Source organism: Pantherophis guttatus, chromosome 8, assembly GCF_059756535.1.
Source record: "Pantherophis guttatus breed Tessera chromosome 8, ASM5975653v1, whole genome shotgun sequence".
Lineage (NCBI taxonomy): Eukaryota > Metazoa > Chordata > Lepidosauria > Squamata > Colubridae > Pantherophis > Pantherophis guttatus.
In genome coordinates, this window is record NC_142070.1 from 53593101 (window position 1) to 53617400 (window position 24300).

The 24300-nt window shown below is 40.3% G+C and overlaps 1 protein-coding gene across 41 annotated transcripts in view; it reads right to left on the reverse strand.

Annotated features, from left to right (window-relative positions):
- PALLD (palladin, cytoskeletal associated protein) overlaps positions 1-24300 on the reverse strand; it is a 456066-nt gene that overhangs the window by 300494 nt on the left and 131272 nt on the right. For 3 of the 41 annotated variants that reach the window (XM_087875185.1, XM_087875179.1, XM_087875176.1), the window contains exon 1: positions 22920-23498. The exons of 10 other annotated variants lie outside the window; for them this stretch is intronic. Coding sequence is in view for 4 of the 31 variants with exons in the window: in XM_087875171.1 (XP_087731297.1) it covers positions 20851-20876 (26 nt within the window). In the remaining 27 variants the exon portion in view is untranslated. Of the gene's footprint in view, positions 1-20850; positions 20916-22919; positions 23694-24300 lie in introns of those variants that run through there. 28 more of the 41 variants (XM_087875171.1, XM_087875170.1, XM_087875186.1 and 25 more) reach the window with 20 other exon arrangements.

The window sequence follows — 24300 nt, forward strand, 5'->3', positions numbered from 1 at the left end:
CATTTCTGCTAAATTCGTTACTTTCAGTATCCACTCTTCAATAGTAGGCAAAAAGTCCTTCTTCCAGTATTGCGCTACCAACAGCCTTGCTGCTGATATTAAGTTCAAGATCAATTTAGTCTCTAATACTGTACAATCCGTCGTTATACCCAATAAAAACAATTGAGGAGTAAATTTCAACCTTTTTTTCAGAACGTTCTGCATCACCCACCAAATTTTTATCCAAAATGCCTTGATTTTCTTATAGGTCCACCATATATGATAATAGGTTGCATCATCACATTCACATCTCCAACATTTAGCTTGCAAATTTGGGTACATACATGATAATTTTTTAGGATCTAAGTGCCATCTAGAAAACATTTTATAAAAGTTCTCTCTCAAATTTTGTGCTTGCGTAAATTTAACATTTCTGACCCAAATCTTTTCTCATGTTTCCATCATCACTGGTTCCTGAAAGTTTTGTGCCCATTTTATCATACAATCCTTAACCAATTTCGTTTCTGAATCTATTTCCAATAAAGCATTATACAACCTTTTAATATGCATCTGACTTTGATCTCTAATCTGTTTCACCAAATTTTCCTCATTTTGCATAACACCAATTTTTTGATCTTCCCTCCATCTAGCTTGAAGCTGACCATACTGAAACCATGTATAGATTATCCCTTCTTCTTTTAGTACATCTAAAGATTTCAGTTGCAAGTTACCCCTTTCCAAAAGAAGAAGCTTTTTATAAGTAATCACCTCTGTTTTTTGCTCTATACTTATATTTTCTATTGCATGTCTAGGATTTGCCCATATCGGTATCTTATAGTTTAACTTATATTGATACTTTTTCCAAACCCTCAACAATGCATTTCTAAGTATATGACCCTTAAACACTTTATCCATTTTTTTTCATATAACAGATAAGCATGCCATCCATATAACAAATCATAGCCTTCTATGTTTAACATTCTTTCTTCAGTTAAGTTAAACCAGTTGCTAATTTGTGATAAAACAGCCGCTTCATAATACAATCTTAAATTAGGCATTTTAAGGCCTCCTCTCTCACGTACATCCTGTATAATTTTCAGTTTCACTCTTGGTTTCTTCCCACCCCAAATAAAAGTATTAACCCCTTTCTGCCATTCCAACAAATTTCCATCTTTCTTAAGCACTGGTATCATTTGAAACAAAAATAAGAACCTAGGTAAAACATTCATTTTAATTGCTGCTATCCTTCCCAGTAATGATAGTTGTAACTTTTTCCAATTTTCCATTTCTTTCTGTACTTTTTGCCAAAGAACTTCATAATTGTTTTTAAACAGTTTCGTGTTTGAGGCTGCAATATATACTCCTAAATACTTAACCTTTTTAACTATTTCAAACCCCGTTATTCTCCCTAAATCTTCTCTCTGAGATATGGACATATTTTTAATTATCATCTTTGTCTTATGTTGATTTACTTTAAATCCAGGTACCTTACCATATTGACCTATTATGTCAAACATATATGGAACCACTTCTATAAATTGAGATAAAGTAACAACCAGGTCATCTGCAAACGCTCTTAATCTATAATCCTGCTGTCTAATTACAATTCCTTTTATTTTATCAGATTCACGTAACTTATTCAACAAAACTTCTAAAGTTAAGATAAACAACAATGGCGACAAGGGACAACCCTGTCTTGTACCTTTCTCAATTTTAAAGATTTCTGTTAGGTCTCCATTAACTATTATTTGTGCTGTTTGTTCCTGATATATTGCTCTAATTGAATGTATAAAATACTCCCCAAAATGCATTTTTTCTATTTTCTTAAACAAAAATTGCCAATTCAATCGATCAAATGCTTTCTCTGCATCCAAAAATATGAACACTGCAGGGACCTGGTTATTTTTTTCCAAATATTCCAATAAGTTAATAATTTGTCTAACATATTTCATTTGCCTCCCTTTTATAAAACCTGATTGATCATTATGAATTGTTTGTTGCATAACTGGCATTAATCTGTTTGCTAATATCTTAGCAAAAATTTTATAATCAGTGTTCAAAAGTGAAATTGGCCTAAAATTTTCAGGTTTGATACAGTTTTGATCTTCTTTGGGAATCAATGAAACAAAAGCTGTTCTCCAAGGGGGTGGAACTCCTCCCCCTAATTGGATTTTACAAAATAAAGCTCTAAGCAATTCTACCATTTCAAGCTGTAAATTCTTATAATAAACAGCTGTTAATCCATCTGTTCCCGGAGCTTTCCCTGTTTTTAACTGCTTAATTGCAGCAATGATCTCCTCAGAAGTTATTAGTTGATTCAATCCTTCCCTCTGTTCCAACGTTAATTCCGGAATATTCCCTTCCTTTAAGTATCTATCTATATCTATACTTTGTATTGAGTCACTAGCATATAATTTTGTATAAAATTCTAAAAAAGCCTTTTTAATCATATTCTGTTGGTAAACTTCCTTACCTCTATATTCTATTTTACCAATGACCCGTGATTTCTGTTTTTTCCTCAGCATGTAGGCCAACCACCTACCTGGTTTATTGGCATTACAAAATGTATTATGTTTAGCATATTGTAAGCTAGTTGCCACCTGATCAGCCATTTACATATTAAATTATCCTCATAATATATTTATTGTTTCTTTTACCTTCTTATCTCCTGGATTAAGTATAAGTAATTGTTCTTTCTTTTTTATTTCTTCCTCTATCTCTTTCCGCTTCTTTTGTTGTTTTAGTCTATGTTTATTATTCATGTGTATTAACATACCCCTCATATAAGCCTTACTAGCATCCCAAACCATTTCCAGCCCTGTGGAATGAACTGCCCCGGAAATACGTAAGATCCCCGACCTCCGGGTATTTCGCTGTGCACTGAAGACCCTGTTGTTCTGCCAGGCCGGGCTATTGACATGATAATTTTAAATTGGAGTATTTTAAATTTCTGGGATTTTAAATGGAGCCAAATTAATTTAATAATTTTAAATTTTAAATTGATGTTTGTCTTGTGTTTTTAAATAGGCCGTACACCGCCCTGAGTCCTTCGGGAGAAGGGCGGTATAGAAATAAAATATTATTATTATTATTATTATTATTATTATTATTATTATTATTATTATTATTATTATTATTATCAGCTGAAGATCCTCCTCCACCTTACTCTTCGGCGTAGCCCCCCCCCCCACTGCTTCTGTTTTCTGAACTTCCTGAGATAGATCTTGAGATTGTTGCATTTTTGACTGTTGTTGTTGAAGTTTATAAATTGATCGGGTCAGTCGTTGTGCTTTCGGTTCTCCCTTCTTGAGTGGTTCCAGAGTTGGGGGTAAACCCCCAAGATCCAGATCTTCTTCCGTGATGATTCCTCCAGCTGCAACTTCAGCATAAGTTTGTATCTGCTTTCCATCTTTTTCTTGTTGTATCATCTCCATTTTCTTTCTGCTCCCCCCTGGTGAGGGTGGGTATCCAGCCTTTAAAACATTAACATAGAAATCTTTTGCCTTCCAGACTGTGTTTAACCGGTATCTTTCTCCATTATAAGTCACTATTAGACCAGTTGGAACGTCCCAGCTGTATGCCACTTGTTGATTTCTCAGCTCATTTACCAAAAAGCCAAAGTCCTTTCTACTTCTCAACATCTTTGGAGGGATCTCTTTCAAAACCACCACTTCTTGCCCAGCCACCTGAACCTTATTCTTGTAGGAAGCTTGTAAAATATCATTTCTGATCCTCCTGGTTGTAAAATAAACCACATCTCTTGGCAGCTGTCTTTGTCTTGCCAACCAGGAGTTAACCCTGTAGATTTTATCAATTCAGCTTGCCACCTCTTCTGGTCTTTCTTTAATTATCTCTGCAATAGCATCAGCACAAATATCCTTTAAATTTTCTTTGCTGTTTTCTTTCAGGCCTTTCAATCTCAAAGCAAATTCCATGGACTTGTATTGTAACATTACCAATTCATCATCAACTTTCTCTGTTCTGGTCATAACATCTCCCATTTTGCTTTCCAAATTTAAATTGGCTTCATTAATTTCTTCCACTTTCTCATCCAACTGAATAACAAGTTTTGACAATCCTGATACTGCAAAAACAATATCATCTCTTATTTCGTGTTTTTCTACAACCACTTCTTTAATTGATTTTATATCCTCCTCAACCTTATTTAATTTCCCTTCCACAAGTACTGTTAAATTATTCATTGCTGTGGCTTGATTATTCATAGCTTCTTTCATTGCTGTTGCTTGATTATTCATGGCTTCTTTCATAAACTCTTTGAAATCATTGAGAGCAGCCTCCTGACTCTGTGAATCAGCCGGAAGTTGTGCTTTCTGTGTCACCAGAATTATTCCAGAGGACTTTCGGGGAGCTCTACCCGCACCCACCAGCTCTCCTCTCCTTCTTCTCCCGATGGAGAGGTTTTTCAGCCTCCAGACAGCCAATTAGCGCTGTCAAAGCGGCTTTCATGAGATCGTGGGGCTGGCGGTCTAAGGAGACCCTCCACAATGCCTGCGGTGCCAAGCAGAAGTCGTCATCCAATTTTCTTATGTCTCCCTTCACCTCACCCATATCCTTTTCATTTCTTCATGATTGTTTTGCATTTCTTCATGATTGTTTTGCACTGTTTCCTGCATTTTCATCATGTCCTCTTGAATCATATTCAAAGAGGTCTGCATGTTTTGCACAGCTGCTGCTGTTCCTAATTTTTCAGTAGATGGCATATCTGTTATTAATTTCTGCCCTGCAGGTGAAGCTGTCACAGGGGTTGTCTTTTTTACTATTTTTGTAATTGTAGCTGTGTTTGACATTTTAATTTTTTGTAGAAGGGTATCCCACAACACCATATATATCTAAAATTTTACCCCAAGCCGTATCTATATTTCTTTCTATTTCTAATCTTTCTTCTTAATCTTAAATCAATATAGAATACAGAATTTTCAATATCAATAGCAATAGCAATTATCAATAATATCAGTTCACAATTAATTTCAGGTCTATACAATAAAAAAGTAAATGTAATTCCTATTATTAAATTAGTTAAATTATTGAACAATATCTAGAAGAAAAGGAAAGAAAAGTTAAAACAATAAAGCAATAGGATCATCAAATGTTAAAGAAGGGAGGGGAAACACATATAGTGAAAATTATATAACAATATTTAGTATTATCTATATTACATCTTAGCTAACAAGTTCCAGTTACATAAAAAAATGGATTAACTATAAATTTCATACAGATATATTAAGAATCCTTTACCATTCTTCCATTCTTTAGATTTATCCATTCCCTGAGCCATGACATTACTGGTGCCTGATGGTACAGTTCCCAGTCTGGAAGGCCAAAGCCCCCCTTACTTCTGGCATCTTGTAACATTTTAATTTTGATTCTTGGCTTTTTCCCTAGCCATATAAATTTACTAATAATTTTATTCAATTTGTCAAAAAAAGGTTTTTCCCAATTTTAAAGGTACTGTTTGGAACAAATATAAAATTTTAGGTAAGATATTCATCTTTATTGTGGCGATTCTCCCAATCAAAGAAATTTGTAGTTTTGCCCAATTTTCTAAATCTTTTTGAATTTATTGCAATAATTATAAGTAGTGGTCTTCCTTTATTGAAGATGTTCTTGCCGTGAGCCAAATGCCCACGTACTTTGCTTTTTTGACAATTTGAATTCTTCTAATTTTCCTCTAATTTCTTGTTTTGGCCTTGCGTGAGATTCTTGGTAATTATCTTTGTTTTGTTTTGTTTTTATTTATTTTCAGGCCTGCTACAATTCCAAATTTCTCTATTTCTAGTAGGAGTTTTTCTCCTGTTTCCAAAGGGTCCTCTAATATAAATGCCATGTCATCTGCAAAGGCCTGTGTTTTATATTCTTCTCTTCTAATTTTTAACCCTTTTATTTCCCCTTACCTGTGCCAATAATATTTCCAATGAAAGGATGAATAAGAGGGTGGGACAATGGACATCTTTGTCTAATCCCTTTGTTTATATTGACCTTTTCTGTAAGATCTCCATTGACCATAACTTTTGCTGTTTGCTTAGAATAAATTGTTTTAATCATTTCTATAAATTTTTTGCCAAATTTCATCCCGATTAATTGATTAATTAAAACCTGCCAATTCAAGTTGTCGAACGCCTTTTGTGCATCTATCATTATTACTGCCAATTGTTTTTCTGGATGAGCCTCATAGTATTCTAAAATATTCATGATAATCCTTGTATTGTTCTTAATTTGTCATTTGGGTAAAAACCCGTTTTGATCCAAATGAATTATTTTATTTAATATCTTTTTTAATCTTTCTGCCAGGATTTTATAGACGGCATTTAATAGCGAGATTGGCCTATAGTTTTGAATGAATTGTCTGTACTTTCCTTTGGAATTAATGCTACATATGCCTTCATCCATGAATTTGGCATTTTGGCTTTCTCTAATATCTCGTTATATATATCCAACATAATTTCTTCCAAAACTTCCTGAAATTTTTTATATACTTCCGCCGGAATGGTGTTTTGTTATTTTTCTGTTTTTTAATTGCCTCTCTTAACTCTGTTAATGTAAGTTCCCCTTTCAACATTTCCCTATCTTCATCTGTTATATTTGGCAAGTTCCTCTCCTGTAGGTAATTTATGATATTTTCTTCTTTAATGTTTTCTTGACTATACAGTATTTGAAAATAATTTTGAATAATATTTTCCCCCCTCAATTCTATAGTGTAAATTTCCTTGCTCGTCTCCTAAATATTGTATCAATTTTTTAGCTTTTTTTTTTTTTTTCAATTTGTGGGCGAGCCATCTTTCTGGTTTATTTGCCAATTCAAAATAGTTTTGTTTTGCCAATTTTATATTCCTTATCATTTCTTCCTGTTGTAGTACATTAATTTTATGTTTCATTAACTCTATTTCCTTTCTGATTTCCCTGCTTTGGGTATCTTTCTGAAGTGATAGTTCTAATTTTTTCACCTTCTCCAATGTTGACATTCGTTGCTCCTTCTTCTCTTTGTTTCTCCTCTCCATATACACAATAGTTATCCCCCCCTCATATAAGCTTTGGCAGTGTCCCATAGATTTTGTATTGTAGTATCTTCATTCCTATTCTGTTTGAAAAACATCTTTAATTCCTTCTCTATTATTTGTGAATAACGTTTCTCTTTTACAATTCTTTGATCTAATGTCCATCTCTTCTTTTTGCCCCTACCTTTCCATTTTAATATTAAGGGACTATGATCCACCCAGGTGTTCGGCATGATATCCATCTCTTCTAGATTACTGATCAATTCTGGATTCATCCAAGCCATGTCTATGCGGGACCATGAGTTATGTGGATGAGAGAAGAAGGTGTATTGTCTTTTCTGTATATTTAATTGTCTCCATGCATCATTTAGATTAAACTCTTTTGCCAATTCAAAAAATGCATTTGGTAATTTTTGTCTTTTATTTTGGTTTTCTTTCACTGTTTTATAATCCAATTTATTGTCTACCACTCCATTGAAGTCCCCTATTATACAAATATTTTCGCCCTCTAATTAATTTCCTGTGTAATTTATTATAAAATTTTTCTTGTTTTATGCTTGGTGCGTAAATTGTTACTAGCAGAATTTTCCTATAATTTGTACTTATTTCCATTATTAAAATTCTTCTGTCTTTATCACTAAATATTTTCCTAGGATTTAGCCAATCTTTTATATATACAGCAATCCCTCTTTTTTTATTCTGTGCCAATGCCAAAAATACTTCCCCTAATTTAGGACATTTTATGAGCACTATGTTTTTCCTTAATATGTACCTCCTGGAGGCAGATGATATCCATTTTCTCTTTCTGTAATCTTGATAATATTTGTTTACATTTAGTAGCTGAGTTGATGCCGTTTATATTTAGTGACAGCATCTTTATTTCATTTTCCATCTTCTTACTTATCCATTGATCTCAGTCCTATCCTCGCTTTGTTCTCGGTCTGTGCTCTGGTTCTGGCTCCTTCCCTCACTTGACGCTCTACTTCCTTACGGTCTCTTGTGTCTTGTTCTACAATTTTTTTCTTCCGAAATCTGATCTCCCTGGCTTTTTACTTTCTCCTTCTTCTTCCCTCCTGTCTTGTTCATCTTCCCTGCTTATATAATGATCATAGAACTCCTGAGCCTTTTCTAATGTGTCAATCTGATTTTTTCTCTCCTGCCACGTTATCAACATCCCCTCCGGGATGAGCCATCGAAACATCACTCTATATTTTAGTAATTGTGTAGAGAGAAAATGATAACTTTGTCTTTGCTCTCTTACTATTTTGGGAATTTGTTTCAGTACAGTAATCTCCTTTCCTTTGAACATCAATGGGTCTTCGTGTTTTACTATATATTTCATCTCGTTTTTTTCCTGACAAATTTGATGTGGACTTCTCTCGGAAGTCTATTCATCCGTGCATAATTCGTGTGGATCCTATATGCCTCTTCAATTTCATTTTCCAATTCTTGTTTACCTTTTTGCAATATTTCAGCTAGTAGCTCAGCCATCAGTGCAGGAAGATTTTCTTCCTTGTTTTCCGGGATATTTGAAAGCGGAGATATACCATCAATTTCTCCATCTCCAAATTTATTATGGCTCCCTTCCAATTCCCTATGTTCCGCCATCATTTTATTTGTTACTATGTCCATCTTTTTTTCCATATGTTCCGTTTTAGCCTCAACCGACTTTATCTTTTGTTCGTTTTTAATTATTGTCTCCTGCATTGTACAAATTTTATCGTCTAACTTTTGTATCTCCTCCTTTATCTCCCCCTTTACATACTGAGGAAAGTATGCAATAGTTTCTGGAACAGAAGGTTTAGAACTTTCAAAGTTATACCTTAAATGCTCAGCCCTGCTGCCACATTATTTTAAATAAAGATTTAACTGAGAAGACCAGTTAAAATCAGCCCCAAGATGAAAACCAGATCTAGTATGCTGTCTCCAATATAAATTGTCCCCAGAAAAACCTGAGTCACATCTCTGGTTGTCATGGTGGCCACAAATTCCTAAACCCTCACCTATCCCAGGAAGTTAGGTTGAAATTGCCCAGCACCATCAGCCTGTGGGAAACCCCCCCCCCCTTAACTCTGTGATGAAGTTAAGACCTCAAGCAGGGAACTTAGTAACAGTAGCATTGTCAATTTTGGTCTTGAGCTGAAATAACTGTCACAGCAGTTATCCTGCTGTACTCTCATTGTTGATGCCAAATCTGAAACCTCATGCCCTTTCATAAGTACTGATTTATTATTAAATAACATTAAGCATACTTTTACTAAAACTTAAATCAGAATGCTTATCAAACTTCTATACCAGTAGTAAATACAAGGTAAGAAGCTTAATAAGCTCACACAGCCTTCATGTGTTCAGTTTTATCCAGTTATCCATTTGGTAGTAGGTCATTGTATCTCAACTTACCCCACAGAAGCTGATATGTTTTTGAACAGCTTCCAGTGCCAATACTCCAAATGGACATTAATAGGCTTGGCTAAACTATGTTCTTGTCAGTCTTGTAAAACTTAAATTAGAAATTTAATTTTTACTCTACAGAATAAAAACAAAGTTTATCCTGATTTGAGAACTAGAAACAACATAAATATATTAATCAAACTTAGGGCAAAGGTTTAGAGGAACCATGATTAATACACATATTTTAAAAGTCACAAATGTAAAAATAATGGATAAAATTAATAATTCATTCTCCAGTTAAGTTATAAATTTTCCATCTGGACATCCAATAACATTTTATAAATAATGATGACTCCAACTGTTTTGTGGTGACCATGGTAATGTGACTCTAAAATTATTAATGGTTATAATCTTTTTGGAAGATAAGACAAATGCCTTTTACTCTCTGTTTTATAACTGACATATTATACATAGTATATAAAATATGTAAAGACAGGATAACTAGGATTCTGTCAAGTTTTATTTTGTATTGTCTGGGCAATGCAATTTAAGCTCTTAGAGGATAGTTAAAACTGCTGACAAATAGAATCTACAATAGCAGTTCAAAACATAGCCAGAGGCCACTCACCACCTTTCAAGATGAACACAATTGTTTAATGGGCTCTCAAACAAGTGTATCAGACCATCAATTCCAATCCTCTCCACATTTTCTTTTCCCATCTCTTTCTACCCTATTCCTGAACAGTGACAGTCTATCAAGGTGGATCACAGAGGAAATGGTTAATTCTACATCACTATTACAGAATCTTGCAAGTCTGAAAATAAATTCTCTCCTGCCAGTTCCTTTTACAGCCCAAAAATACTAAGATCTTCCTCTGAGCCTCCTGTTGTATCCATATTCTGCTCTAATCTTATATCTAACTCTTTGTCCTTGATTGTATTTCATTCCCCTATCTCCCAAAGTTGTTCTTGAAATGCTGCTTCCTATTGAGTCAATAAAGAGAACCATCCACTCTTTCTTAAAAATTAAGACAATAGTTTTACATGATCAACAAAATTAGGGATGAATTTCCAGTAGAAGTTAGCAAAGCCCATAAAACGCTGCACCTCTTTCACGTCAGGAGAGGGGTGTGCCTCTACTGAAATAGAACAGATTGTACCACTTCTGGATCCATCTATGCCTTATATGTTGCAATTCTGTACACCAAATAGTCTAATTGAGGCAGATCAAATTGACATTTTTCTAGCTTGGCAAAAAGTTTGCGCTCTTATAATTTTTGCAATACTTTTTTTTTTATATGGGTGACATGCAAGAACACATATTTGGAATAAACTAAGATATCTTGTCCAGTAAAACTTGTTCCTCTTCAATAACATTTTAAATATAATCCATCTATAGAGGTAGGCAATCTTAATTTCTGGGTCCATTGTTCAAAAATATCATTCAAAATGTCCAATATTAAAATATTTTCTTCCATTCTGTTTTAATAAATTAAATGGGGCATTGGTTTTACCTGACATGCTCCTTCTTGGTGTGCTGAGAGAGAATCCAAGGAATGGGTTAACTCTGCCTTCCTGTTCGTTAGACTGAGTCAATCAAGTCTTTGTAGCCACGCCTCTCATGTCTACTTCCCCAGTTTTCAACAAAGGTGTGATGATTGACTTGATCGTGATGCTTGACTTGACTTGATCACCCCTGGACTCTGGTCCAGACGGCCATCAGGGTGAGGTTAGATTCTCTCTCAGCACACCGAGAAGGAGCATGTCAGGTAAGACCAACACCCCTTCTCCGAGTATGCTGAGGAGAATCCAAGGAATGGGATATACCAAAGCCAACACGTCCTAAGGGTAGGCAGCAGTCTGGTCCAGATCCCCAAGTCTGCGTACACCACTCATCTGCCGAAAGCCACTTCAGCGGAAGCGAAGGCATCCAGCTTATAATGCCATATAAATGGGGATGGGGAAGACCACGTTGCTGCTTTACATATCTCAATGGAGGCCTGTTTGGCCCACACTGCTGTAGTGGCCATGCTTCTAGTGGAGTGGGCTGTCACTCGCCGAGGCAACAGAAGAGCCTGAAGTTCATATGATTTGGTGATGCATGCCCGTATCCACCAGCCTATTGTTGATGCTGTGACTTTATTACCCAACGTGGAGGGTTGAAACGACACGAACAGGGACTCCGATCTCCGAAAGGAAGCTGTCCTATCGATATAGATGCAGACAGCCCTCCTGACGTCCAAGGTGTGCCATTTCCTCTCTAGGGCATGGGTTGGACCAGGGCAGAAGTCTGGTAAAAACAGTTCTTGTGTCCTGTGAAATAAGGAATTGACCCTGGGAAGGAACGAAGGGTCCAAGTGCAGAATAACACTGTTGGAATGGAAAATGCATAGATCCTTCCTTATTGATAGGGCTGCTAACTTGAAGATTCGTCTTGCTGAGGTGATAGCCACAAGAAAGGAGACCTTGCAGGTGAGGAAACAAAACCTGATGGAATGCAAAAGTTTGAAGGGTATAGAAGATAGAAACTAGAGGACTGCAGGTAGTTCCCAGGTGGGATATCGGAGTACCGTCAGAAGCTTTAAGTTAGTCGCACCTCTGATAAAGCTGAGCACAATAGGGTGCTGTGTGAGGAACTCCAGTTCCCCACAAAATAACACAGATGACAAGGCAGTCACTTGTCTGCATATTGTATTGGGCATTAAGCCCTTGTCTAGCCAGGAAGTCCAGGATTTGAGCCACCAATACTGAGAGGGGATCAATAGAGGCTTTGGAGCACCACAGAAGGTTCTCCAGGTATAATCGTAAATCCTGTCGGTAGATGGCCTCCTAGAGACTTGAATGGTCTGTATCACCCAGACAGAGAAGTTATCCAGCCTCAAGAGCCTTCCGTTCAAATGCCAAACAGTTAGTTGGAGCCATTGTGTGTCTGGGTGGAGAACTCCCTGACAGAGATATTTTGTCTGGTGGGATCCTCCAGGGTCTGGACACTGATAGGTTGACTAGATCGGCGAACCAATAGTAGGAACTATGTTCTCTCCACCAGTACTTTCCTGATTACCCCAGGGATGAAGGGAAGCGGAAGAAAGGCGTATAGCAGCCCCCGGGGTCATGCAATGCAGAGTGCATTGACCCCTTCTGTCCCCGGTATCGCCAACCGGGCATAAAACCTGGGTAGCTGGCTCTTTTGATGGGGTGGCGAACAGGTCCAGGATTGGAGAGCCGAACCTTTCGGACAATGTCTTGAACAAGCTGGGTTGCAGGTGCCACTCTGCATGGTCAACTGTGGCTCGGCTTAGCTAGTCCGCCTGTATATTGGATATTCCCGAGATATGTTCTGCTCACAGGGATAGAAGATGCCATTCCACCCAGTGCCCCAAGTGCCCAGTTTCTCGCATGAGGGACCTGGAGTGGGTGCCTCCTTGGTGGTTGATATGAGCCTTGATGGTTACATTGTCTGTTAGGATAAGTACATGGTGGCCGGAGATGAGGGCCTGGAACTGTCGGAGGGCTAAGTGGGCTGCTTTGAGCTCTAGCCAGTTGATGTTGTTTCTTAAGTCCTCCTGTGACTACTGGCCTTGTGCCATCTGGGTCTCCATGTGGGCTCCCCAGCCGAACAAACTGGCGTCCGTGGTGATGGTGAGACAGTTCGGCTCCTTGAATGTGCATCCCTTGGCTGTGGCCGGGGACATCCACCACCGGAAGGGCTGGAGGACTTCCGGTGGACCTGGACTGAATTGCTCCTGCCAGGTTTCTAGTAAGGCAGGAAGAACCACTGCAAGGCCCTGGCATGCAAATGTGCCCAGGGAACGATGGAGAGGCAGGACACCATCTTGCCTAAGAGTTGTGAGAGGAGGACCAAGGGCACTGTTTGGCCCGATCAGATTCGGTTCGCCAGAGCTCTGATGCTATCCTGGAGGTCCTGGGACAGGTCGACTATGCATGTTGTTGTGTCTAAATATGCTCCTAGGTGGAATATCCTGTTGGTAGGAGAGAAGTGGCTCTTGTCATAGTTTACTGAGAATCTGTGATCCTGAAGGACCTGGATCGTGAAGCGGAGGTCCTCTGTGGCCTAGGGATGAGAGGATTCGATCAATATGTCATCCAGATAGCATTGGACATGAATAGGGATGGTTCTGAGGTGAGCTGAGAGAGTCGCTAGAATTGTGCAAGTTCTGGGTTCTGAAGATTGGCCAAATGGGAGGGCCCTGTACTGGTAGTGTTGGTTTGCGTAGCAAAACTGTAGGAATCGTTGGTGAGCCTGCAATATAGGGATGTGTAGGTATGCTTCTGTTAGATCTATTGATGTCAGGCAGTTGCCCTCTCAGATGCTCTCCAGTATAGACTGGACGGACTGCATTTTGAATCTCTTATATACTTTTTAGGTCAAGAATTGCTCTCCACCAGCACCACCCGAAGTCTTTGGGACTACAAACAGGATGGAGTAGAATCCCAGTCACTGCTTCTGGAACTAGCTGGATGGCTCAAATGTCCAACAGGTGTTGGATTGCAGCTTCCATGAGGGATTTTCTTGTTTCGTTTCTTAACATGGGGCAGCGAATAAAGAACCTTGGGGGTGTAGAGAGAAAGTTGAGAGCAAAGCCTAGTCAGATGGTATTTAGGACCCATACATCTGTGGTCATTTCTTCCCATTGAGCAGCGAAAAAACTTAGACGAAGGGTTGCCTCAAAACGACTGTTTGGTGTGTGCGGTGTCTGCTGCTCTGAAGGAAGGCTTCCAAAAGTAGGGCAAGGATCACCGGTCAGCGCGTCTGGACATAGAGGGTAGGACTTTCTTTTTGTCTTTGATCTCTATGAGTATAGGTTCTAAGGCCTCTCCGAATAGCTTGTCACCTTTGAAGGTGGCAGAAGCCAACTTCCACTTGTACTTCATATCTGCCTGCCAGTGACGGAGCCACAGCAGTCATCAGGCTGTCAAAGATGAGGCGATGGGCCTGGAAGCGAATTTGGCCAAATTCAGTGTGGCATCTGCAGACAATTCTGCCACCACTACCAGCTTGTTGATGTCCTGATGAGTGTGGAGGTCGGTGGCTGGGATTCTTGCTTGCATCTGTTTGAGCCAGAGCAAGGAAGTTCTATTGAAGAAGGAGGCAGCCATAGCCAACTTAACTGCCCAGGCAGCCACCTGATAGGCTTTGCGGACCATTAGTTCTGCTCTCCTATCTTCTGTTTTTAAGGCATCCTCCTTGTCATTGGACATAATGGTGGAGAAGGCGAAGGCCACCATGGGCCCATCAATTATTGGCATTTGTAATGTCGCATTGAGATTCTGGGCCACATTGTAGAACTGCTTGTCACTCACGCTCAGGGATGGGTATGCCCCTGGTAGGGCCCATCATCACTGGACAACAATCCAGGAATAATATCGGGGAGGGGATCTCATTATCTCTGGCAGGCTCTGAGAACAAAAAATTATTGGGGTCAGATAAGCCCAAGGCCAGATCTGACGCGGCTGGGTCCGCTCCTATCAGAGCTGTGGTCTTGCCTTTGTAGAGAAGTGTCTTAAACAAGGCAGGGTGGAAGAGTCCTGTGAAGGCTGGGGGGTCTGGAGTCACCCCTTCGTCGTCAGACAGCATTAACTCTTTATGTTCCTCATTGTCCGAGAGGGATTCTCGGCTGTGTATGGAAGAGGTAGGGGAATGAGGCCTGTGAAGAACAGGTAAATCCCTTGGATTATCAGGTGCAGTAGACTGCCCCTGGTGTAAGGAGTTGTCAGAGGCTGGAGAGGCTGCTAATCAGTTTTGTTGTATTTATTTATTTATTTATTTCAATTTGTATACCGCCCTTCTCCTAGTGGACTCAGGGCGGTGAACAGCCAGAGCTAAAACACATGCAGATACAAAATTTAAAATTGTTAAAAGAATTATATAACTGGCCCAATTTAAAACAGTTCAATTTAAAACCCCATGACAATTTAAAACTAAAAAACTAAAAAGACTAAAAAAGGGGGAGGGGGTTCACGCCAGCCCTGCTTGATGGAAAAGAAAAGTTTTCAGGGCACGGCGAAAGACCCGGAGATCCGATATCCTTCGTATCTCCGGGGGCAAATCGTTCCAGAGGGCAGGAGCTGCCACAGAGAAGGCCCTCCCCCTGGGGGTCGCCAGCCGACATTGCCTGGCTGACGGCACCCTGAGGAGTCCCTCTCTGTGAGCGCGTACTGGTCGGTGGGAGGCTATCGGCGGCAGAAGGCGGTCCTGCAAATACCCAGGTCCTATGCCATGGAGCGCTTTAAAGGTGATAACCAACACCTTGAAGCGCACCTGGAAGACAACTGGAAGCCAATGCAGCTCACGCAGGAGAGGTGTCACATGGGAGCGCCCCCTGGCTCCCATAATCCCCCGCGCGGCCGCATTCTGCACCAGTTGGAGCCTCCTGCTGCTCCTCAAGGGGAGCCCCATGTAGAGAGCATTGCAGTAGTCCAGGCGGGAAGTGATGAGTGCCTGAGTGACTGTGAGTAAGGAGTCCCGATCCAGAAAGGGACGCAACTGGCGAATCAGGAACCTGATGAAAAGCCCCCCTGGCCACGGCCGTCATATGCTCTTCTAAAGACAGCCGTGCATCCAGGAGGACGCCCAAATTGCGAGCCCTATCCATGGGGGCCAATAACTTGCCCCCAATAGCCAGCGATGGCACCAGCTGGCTATATCGGGACGCCGGAAGCCACAGCCACTCGGTCTTGGAAGGGTTGAGACGAAGTTCATTCCTGTGGCAATGGCCTGGACATTAGCTTCTGAGATTATTAGTCACATTCGTGGGGAAATTTCTGGTTCCTGTGTCTCCCTTGGGTGGAGTCTCGCTGCTGTAGGAGTGAAGGTAGCCTCTAGGGTAGGCTTTGCCCTCTTAGGAGCCGACTCCCAAGGTCTTTCCTGGTGGGAGTAGATTTGAAACAGAAGGAAGGAACAGCTCATTGTGTTCTATCATTGGAAGCTGTGGCTGAGAAAGTTGTTCTCTGGCGCCATCTGGTGACCAAGATTGGGTAGTCGGGCTAGCCATCTGACCGACCTCAGTTAGAGGTTGTAACAGCTGTGGTTGAAAAGTGCGGGAAATGGTAGGTTCTTCCACGGGGAGACTCTCTTGCCTGCATTGCTCTGCCTCCCTTTCTGCCTTTGCAACTTCTCTGTCTAAGGCCTTCTGGCACCTTCGCACATCCTCAGCCTTAGTGGTCTTTCTGGAGGATAGTGTCTTTGCCCTGATTCTGGCTGCTGCTCCTGTAATAGTCAAATTGGGCATGGAGGAGCGTTTCTTTGAAACCTGGGGCTTGGGGGCTGGTAAATTCAACCCTTTCCCCACTCATGTTTTCTTCGCGGCTGTCTCCCACCACAGAAGGCTCCATTTCCGGGATCAGGTCCCTTGGAGAGGCAGACAGGTCTCAGTTGGAAACACGGCTGCCGCAGCTGTTGCATTGCCACAAGATGAGTATGCTCCGGAGCCCCGGGCAGTGACTCGAATCCCCTCCACAGGACTGTGGGATGTTCAAAAGGGACCTCGGCTTTACAGGGAATGAGCCGGATAAGGGCGGCCTTGCCAGTCAGACCAGGGAGCCTGCCTGTCATGTTGCTCCTGCTGTGCTTGACCTCCTTCTTGTAGAAGTGGGGGGGGGGTCTTAAATTCTCGGTTCTGAGTTTGAATGATCAGAGTTAAGGAAAAAGGCGTCCGTCGAGCTGAAGACTGAGTCGAAAACTGGGGGAAGTAGACATGAGACATGGCTACAAAGACAAGATTGACTCAGTCTAACAAGCAGGAAGGCAGAATTAACCCATTCCTTGTGTTCTCCTCAGCACACTCAGAGAATTAACTGTTCTCCTTTATTTGTAATCTTTAGTTCTTTACGGCTTCCTCTAGAATCCAATCTTCATAAAGTCATCCTAATATGTTTTGAAAGAATTCAAAACAAAATAAGTTTTCCCTTAGGAAAGATTCTAGAATTAATTCCAAAATCTTATTTCAAATCCATCTGGACCCATCAAATCCATCTGGACCCTTAGCCCGTTTGTAACTTTGTAACTTTAAAGTTCTAATCACACTTTTGCAGTTCAAAAAAAAATTAAACCCTTAAATTTGTATTTAAAACTTCTTTTGCTTCACAGTGAAGCAAACTCACAGCATTCAAGCTTGTCCATCCAAAGTCTGTAGAGATTCTCAGTCATCCAGGTCATGGTTGTCCCAAAGGTGCTTTTTCAGGAGGCAACTGGACTTTGTTTTTTTCTTACCAGCTGTCTGCAAGGAATATAAATCCTTCCATTCCCCACTATCCTGTCAGAGCTGAAGAAGCTTATTGGATGAGAAGCGAAACATCTTCAAAGAAAAAAAAAAAGAAAGCACCTTTGGGATAACCATGACCTGGATGACTGAGAATCTCTACAGACTTTTAGCAATTTGAATGGAATGGATTTCCAGAGGAAAAATTGCAGGCTACAGGAACCAGGAGCACTACTCAGGTGACCCTGAGGACACAGATAAACCTCCAAGTGCTTCAGCAACCCTCAAAAATGATGCAAATGACTGCAATGTCTGCAAGGAATATAAATCCTTCCATTCCCCACTATCCTGTCAGAGCTGAAGAAGCTTCTTGGATGAGAAGCAAAATGTCTTCAAAGAAAAAACGAAGTCCAATTTCTTCCTGAAAAATAGCTAAAAAGCAATTAACAATTTCTGAAAGTAATTATAAAAGTAAATATGCCAAGCTAGTGTAAAGGTGCCAACCTTGGTTTGAGCAAGATGGCTTGCCCAGACCTCTAAAGCCAATAGAGACCTCAGTCTGTGCTCTCCTTGTGAAGAGTAACCATCTAAAGCACTTGGAGGCAATCTCAAATCCCTTTTGTCAGAAAGAGCCAACTTACATGCTTTTAGCAGAGCTATCTTCAGTTCACCATTTCTCCCCAGAAGTCATATACATGTTCTGCTTTTCAATATCATATAGTGGGAAAGAATAAAAATCTGTCTTTTGCCTTGACCAAATCAGCAATGTGGTATTTCATTTCCCTGCTTTCTACTGCACACACATATGCAAAGAAATGAAAATCCAAGTCCAAAAGAAAGATCAATTACAATAAAGAATGGTAGTTCAAATCTTTTTTTAAAAAAATATAATTCAGTATATATATTCCTCCAGGCAAAGGCTAATCAGTTTTTGTGAGAAATAAAGAGACTACTGTTCTCTTTCCCTTAAGCAGCCACAATTCCAACATGTATGTGTGTCTATGCACACTGTACCCTAAATCTCAGGCTGCCTTATCAGAACAAAGACCAATAGCTCTTCTGGTTCATATACATGTCCATCGTAAGAAATCATTGTTGGTTCAAAAGGACTATTATAATGTACATAAACCTGACCCATACCTTCTGAAAAAGCCCTATCCAAGAATTAAAAACAATGCATTTTAAGCTTTCTAGCCAAATACAGTATGTATTAAAATATGCCATATCAGAGACATGTGGTCTCAATAAGGAAAAGAAATTAACACAAAAAATGATATTCTGTAAAATGTCTGTTCCCTATTCCTTAAAATATCATTTCTAGCTAGTTCTGACCACAAAAAGACATTTGGTCTTTTAAACACTGGAATGTGCTTGAATCAACAGTTCCATGCTAGAATGGACTTTTGGGGAAACTTCCACTTCCCCAGGGTTAAGAATACCTTAAAGGTTAAAGCTTTGAAGGCAGAAAATGACATCATTGTTCATTCACCCCAGAATGGAAAGAATCTGAACTGTTGTAAAGTCATCACAAGATACCACAAACCACAGTTGTTCAATACTGCTCAGACAGAACAATTTTTTAAACTGAAATACATAGATACCACAATTATTTGGCAAATACACTGAACGATGTCATTAACCAAAGATGGTTTTATATTTCTAAACCCAGCTATATATAAAACAGCCAATTGATGAAGAACATGGGCCCTAGTGACTTCATTAAAAAAAGATGAGATAAAGTCTTATTACATAGATGCTTTTTTAAAATGTTGTGCTCTTCAAATTATGTCCTGCATATGTAACATATATACATACTTTCAAGTATGAAATTGTTCTGTCCCCATCTCCACACACACACACACACAACCAGCCGAGGGTTAAAGGAAGCACTTAGCATGCACAGTTTGTTATCAAAAACTTGGCAGCAATACGAGCACCGACTGCCAAGTGCTTTTTACTTAATATCCCTTCACCAGATAAACAGAAATACACACATTTTGCAAATAGTCCAGTTCAAAACAAGAAACCTTCGGCAGAGTTTGCAAATAGTCCAGTTCAAAACAAGAAACCTTCGGCAGATTTAAGCGTTGTTCAAAGTGACTAGCCAGAGTTAGTTTTTGACCGTCACAGAGTCTTAAATGGCCACCACACTCTCTTATATAGTCTCTGGGGTGTGGTCCAGTGACTCAGCCTAATCCCTGGCACGCCTCCTCAACTGCTGCAACCGTTTATCACGCCTTCGTTGGCGTGGATCCAGGAACGACAGATCGCCTCCATCGCTATCATCGGAGACACCTGGCTCCTGGCTAATCTCCTCTTCCTCGGCCGGCACCTGAGGCAGTGCCAGAGAGGAGGGGCCTGGAGAGGGAGGCCTGGCCGACTCCTCTCCTTCATGTTCGGAGCCTTCTCCCTCCGATAAGATAGGCTCGGAGGACAGAGCCACAACAGAAATAATTTAGATCAAGGGTGTCAAACTCGATTTCATTGAGGGCCGCATCATGGTTGTGTTTGACCTTGGGAGGCTGGGGTAGGCGAGGCCAGGTGGGCATGGCCAGCTCAACATCACTCATGTCAGGGTCGCCTGTGGAAGCCCAATCACTCCACCAGTGAAAACAGGCCCCCAAGCTCCATTTTCAGCTCCGATGGCCTCTTGTAACCCTCTGTCAGTGAAAACAGAACTTGGATGGTCATGAGCGGCCCTTGCGAGCTCCGTTTTTGGCTGTAACAGCCTCCTGCAACCCTCTGCCAGCGAAAATGGAGCTCTGTTTTCACTGCCAGAGGCATTGAGGGCCGATCCTTCACTGTTTCTAGGGTGGCCGCATTGGCCAGATCTAAGCACCCCGCGGGATCTGGCCCATGGGCCTTGAGTTTGACACCCCTGATTTAGACAATGATACTGCCAAACCATTTTGAACTTCCTTGACAATAACAAGTACAAGTAGTCCTCCACTTACATTCATTTAGTGACTGTTGAAAGTTGCACTGAAATAAGTGACTTATGACAGTTTTTCACACTTATAACCATTGCAGCATCCCCAGGGTCATATGATCAAAATTCAGACGCTTGACAACTGGTTCATAGTTATGATGGTTGCAGTGTTCCGTGGTCATGCAATCAACTTCTGCAACCTTCTGGCAAGCCAAATCAATGGGAAGACAGATTCACTTAACAACCATGTTAACTTACTTAACACAATGATTCACTTAACAACTCTGGCAAGAAAAGTCATAAAATTGGGCATACTCACTTAACAAATGTTTCACTTAGCAACATAAATTTTGGGCTCAATTGTGGTCGTAACTTGAGGACTATCTGTAAATATTTGGATCAAAGATGACAAAGACAGGTGATTTACCCAACAATCCTTGGACTTTTAGAATTCATTTAGTTACAAATCAAAGATATATGTGGCATACCTTCCTAATTTTGCAAGCTCTTTCTGTTTTTTAATGAACATTGAACTGAACTATCAACTTGGACCAAAACCCAAAAAACTCTCACTCTTACAGCCAGATTGCTAATGCTCTCTCAAGATATATGAATAATTGTTTAGTTGTCAAAAATTCATCTAAAACTTTACATATTAGTCCCAATATATGCACACATACTTTTAACCTGAGATAGAGTAACTTTTACTAGTATATAATTAAGCCCATCATTTATACAATTGAACTCTACTTAAGTGGTTAGCACCTGCTCCCAGATGAGTAAGGCATATTATTGATAAAGTATGAAATGCAATGCTAATATACTCTGATATAGGGGAAATTTCTCCAACTGTTCAATGTATACTAAGAGAGAAAACAATATTTTTTTTTCTATTTAAAAGGTTTTCCAGCTATGTACTTTATCTGTTTGGTTTCTTTTAACTAGGGCATATGGCAAGAAAGTAAGATCTTGAGTTCTTACTAAAGTTTCTCAAGAGACTATTTTATCATTTAATATATATTTTACCTTGTTTGATTTCAGGAACTCACAAGGACAACTGATATGTGTTATCCAAGACATCCCATGAGTTCCATAGACAAGAAGGCACTTGCATGATGTCTCACCTCTGTAAATGGTTCAGCTTTAGATTTTAGTTTATTACATTTTTCCTATAACTTGGGTCAGAAGAGGGTTTTCTGGTTGAACTGGGCTGAATTTTGCACATTGGTTCATTTTCAATTTGTTACATGCTGTTTAATGATTCAATATCACATATACATTTGACAGTCTGTAAGGAATCAATTTATGAGAGATCTTGCATGGTGCCAAGATTATTCAGGTAATGTGTCACACTGGTCCTTTCTAATTAAACCACTTCTGGAATTCTAAGTACATTTATAGCAATATGTGTCCTTACTTGGAATTAAGCATTCATACAACCTAGAAAAGATACTCTGTAATCACAAACAATTGTCATTAGAACCTGAAGAACAGAAGTATATTTCTAGCTCCAAACAGCTCTGGATATGAAAATACCCTAAAATAACATTGAACATTATACTAGGAGCACAATTCCACAAAGCACCATTCCAATTTTAGATCTGAAGAATCTTTGGTCCTAGTCTTCAGTTCCATCTAAGCAAATTCTCTTTTATAAATAGACTAAACAGCATGCACAATGAGAGGCTTTTTTAATACAAAGATGACACAAAGTAAGCATTGTACAAAAAACAAAATGAAACTTTAAGTTTAGGCACATCTGAAGAAAATTTATAATCCTGGTTAGCAAACAGCTGTTTAGATTAATGGAAATTCAGCATGTGCCTTAACAGAAATCAGAAGATTTCTTCATTTATTAAGAAAATATTGATTAAATTTATTATGAAGAAAACTATCTTAAGGAAAATTCTTCTTTCACAGATGTAGCTTAATTATTAACCCAAGAGCCAATTTTGTTGCTAAAAGCAGCTCCTAATGCTCATTTCATATGACAGAAACATTCTATAAACACAACTGTTAGTGGTTTTCTTGCATAATTGAAAGCAGTGTATGAACAACAGTTTTATTGACTGGAAGACCATTTAAATGACACCAGTTCAAATCTTAGAGATATAGTTCGCAGATTTAGTTTCTCACACACACACACGCCTTTACATTTTATAAGGCAGATAGTTAAAACTTAGCAATTTCAAGAAAAAAAAATCAAGCAGAGGTGAAACTGTCTCTCATTAAAATAAGTGGAAATTTAAAAATAACACAGCACAGCTAGACTTTTCTTACTTGGTAGTACAAGTCTGCTATCCCTTTAAGTAAATGCCGAGTAAATACCTCGCGTGAGTTCTCTACCCCCTGCATCACTTCGCTCAGACTTTGGATGTACAAACTTACGTTGTGATGAGAAAATGCCCCCTCGGGTCTTTCTTCGGCGGCTATCTATCTACAGCTCTCTATCTCTCGGCTAGTCGCGTTCCACTAAATTCAGACTACTTTGCAGACTGAGGAAGCGGGGAACTACCTACAGCAGAGAAGCTACTTCCACGGAGCAGCAGCAAACGAAGGCAACCGCTCACCGGCAAGGAATCCGGCCCGAGAACAAAGGCTGCTTGCAGCGAGGAAAGCGAACTGAAGTCCTCTGGTGGACGGTCAGCTTGTCGCTCCCGTTATTGCTCCCCAGAAGCAGCGGACGTTTGCGTGTGCGCACTCGTAAAGCAGGCAGGAGCTGAGGGTGGGAAAGCGAGGGTGTCGGTAAGCGGAATGTGGAGGTTGTCCAAAAAAAACCACACCGGAGTAAACCACCCGCGCGCTCTGCCTCCCTTCGGCCCGTCCTCTCCTCGGCGGTGGTGCAGAATAACGTGCTTTGTCTCTTTCCTCGGGGGCTTTGGGAACTTTTAGGGAAGATCGGCGGGGGGGGGGGGGAGAGTGGGAAATACCACAGATGGTTACCGGAACGGGGAAAATTCCGCTAACTCTATTCCACCCGCCACGGGGGCAGGACCCCCAACCTGCTGTATTCTAATCGGAGGATTATTTTACAGGGGAAGTTGGGAAAAGGGAGTGTTCAGGGTCAATTAACACTCAATTACCAGGCTTTATTTTGACCCAGCCGTCTACCCCTCCCGCCCCTTCTCCCCAGCGCAGTAGAGTTCGAGCGTTTCCTTTGTCACCTGACGGTGATACTCTCCCAACTATTACCTTTTCCCGCCGCTTGGGATTTCTTACAACTGTATTAAATGAATACATATCAACCTAGTCTTTTTCACCTCAATTCCCTCATGAAGAAAACTGGCTTGTTTTAAAGGCAGGTGGTTCAAAAGATGACATTTGAACAAATGGCTGAATAAGGCTGGTTCTGATCATTTGATCAGATGGGTTTTACTCATGCGACTTGGCCACCAGTCACCTACCTCCAGCTCCCAAGTTAGTTGCATGAATACCACTGGCTGTACTAAGTTGTATATCAATATAACAGGAACGGGGACAGGGCAAATGTTATATGCCGGTGATGGCTAACCTTTTTGCCATTGTGTCAGGAGGGGGGGCAGGGGAGGTTTGCGCATGCCCACACTCATACTTCTATGCGCCCCATCCTGCACATGTGTGCAAAACCCCCCTCCCCCCCACTCCTGGCATGTGATGGCCCGGTAGGCCCGTTTTTCTTTCTCTTCTTTCTTTCTTTTCTTCTTTTTTTCTTTCTTACCTCTGAGGCTCTCCGGAGGCCAAAAATGGCCCATTTCCCAACTTCCGGTTGGACAGGAAGTGATGTTTTTTG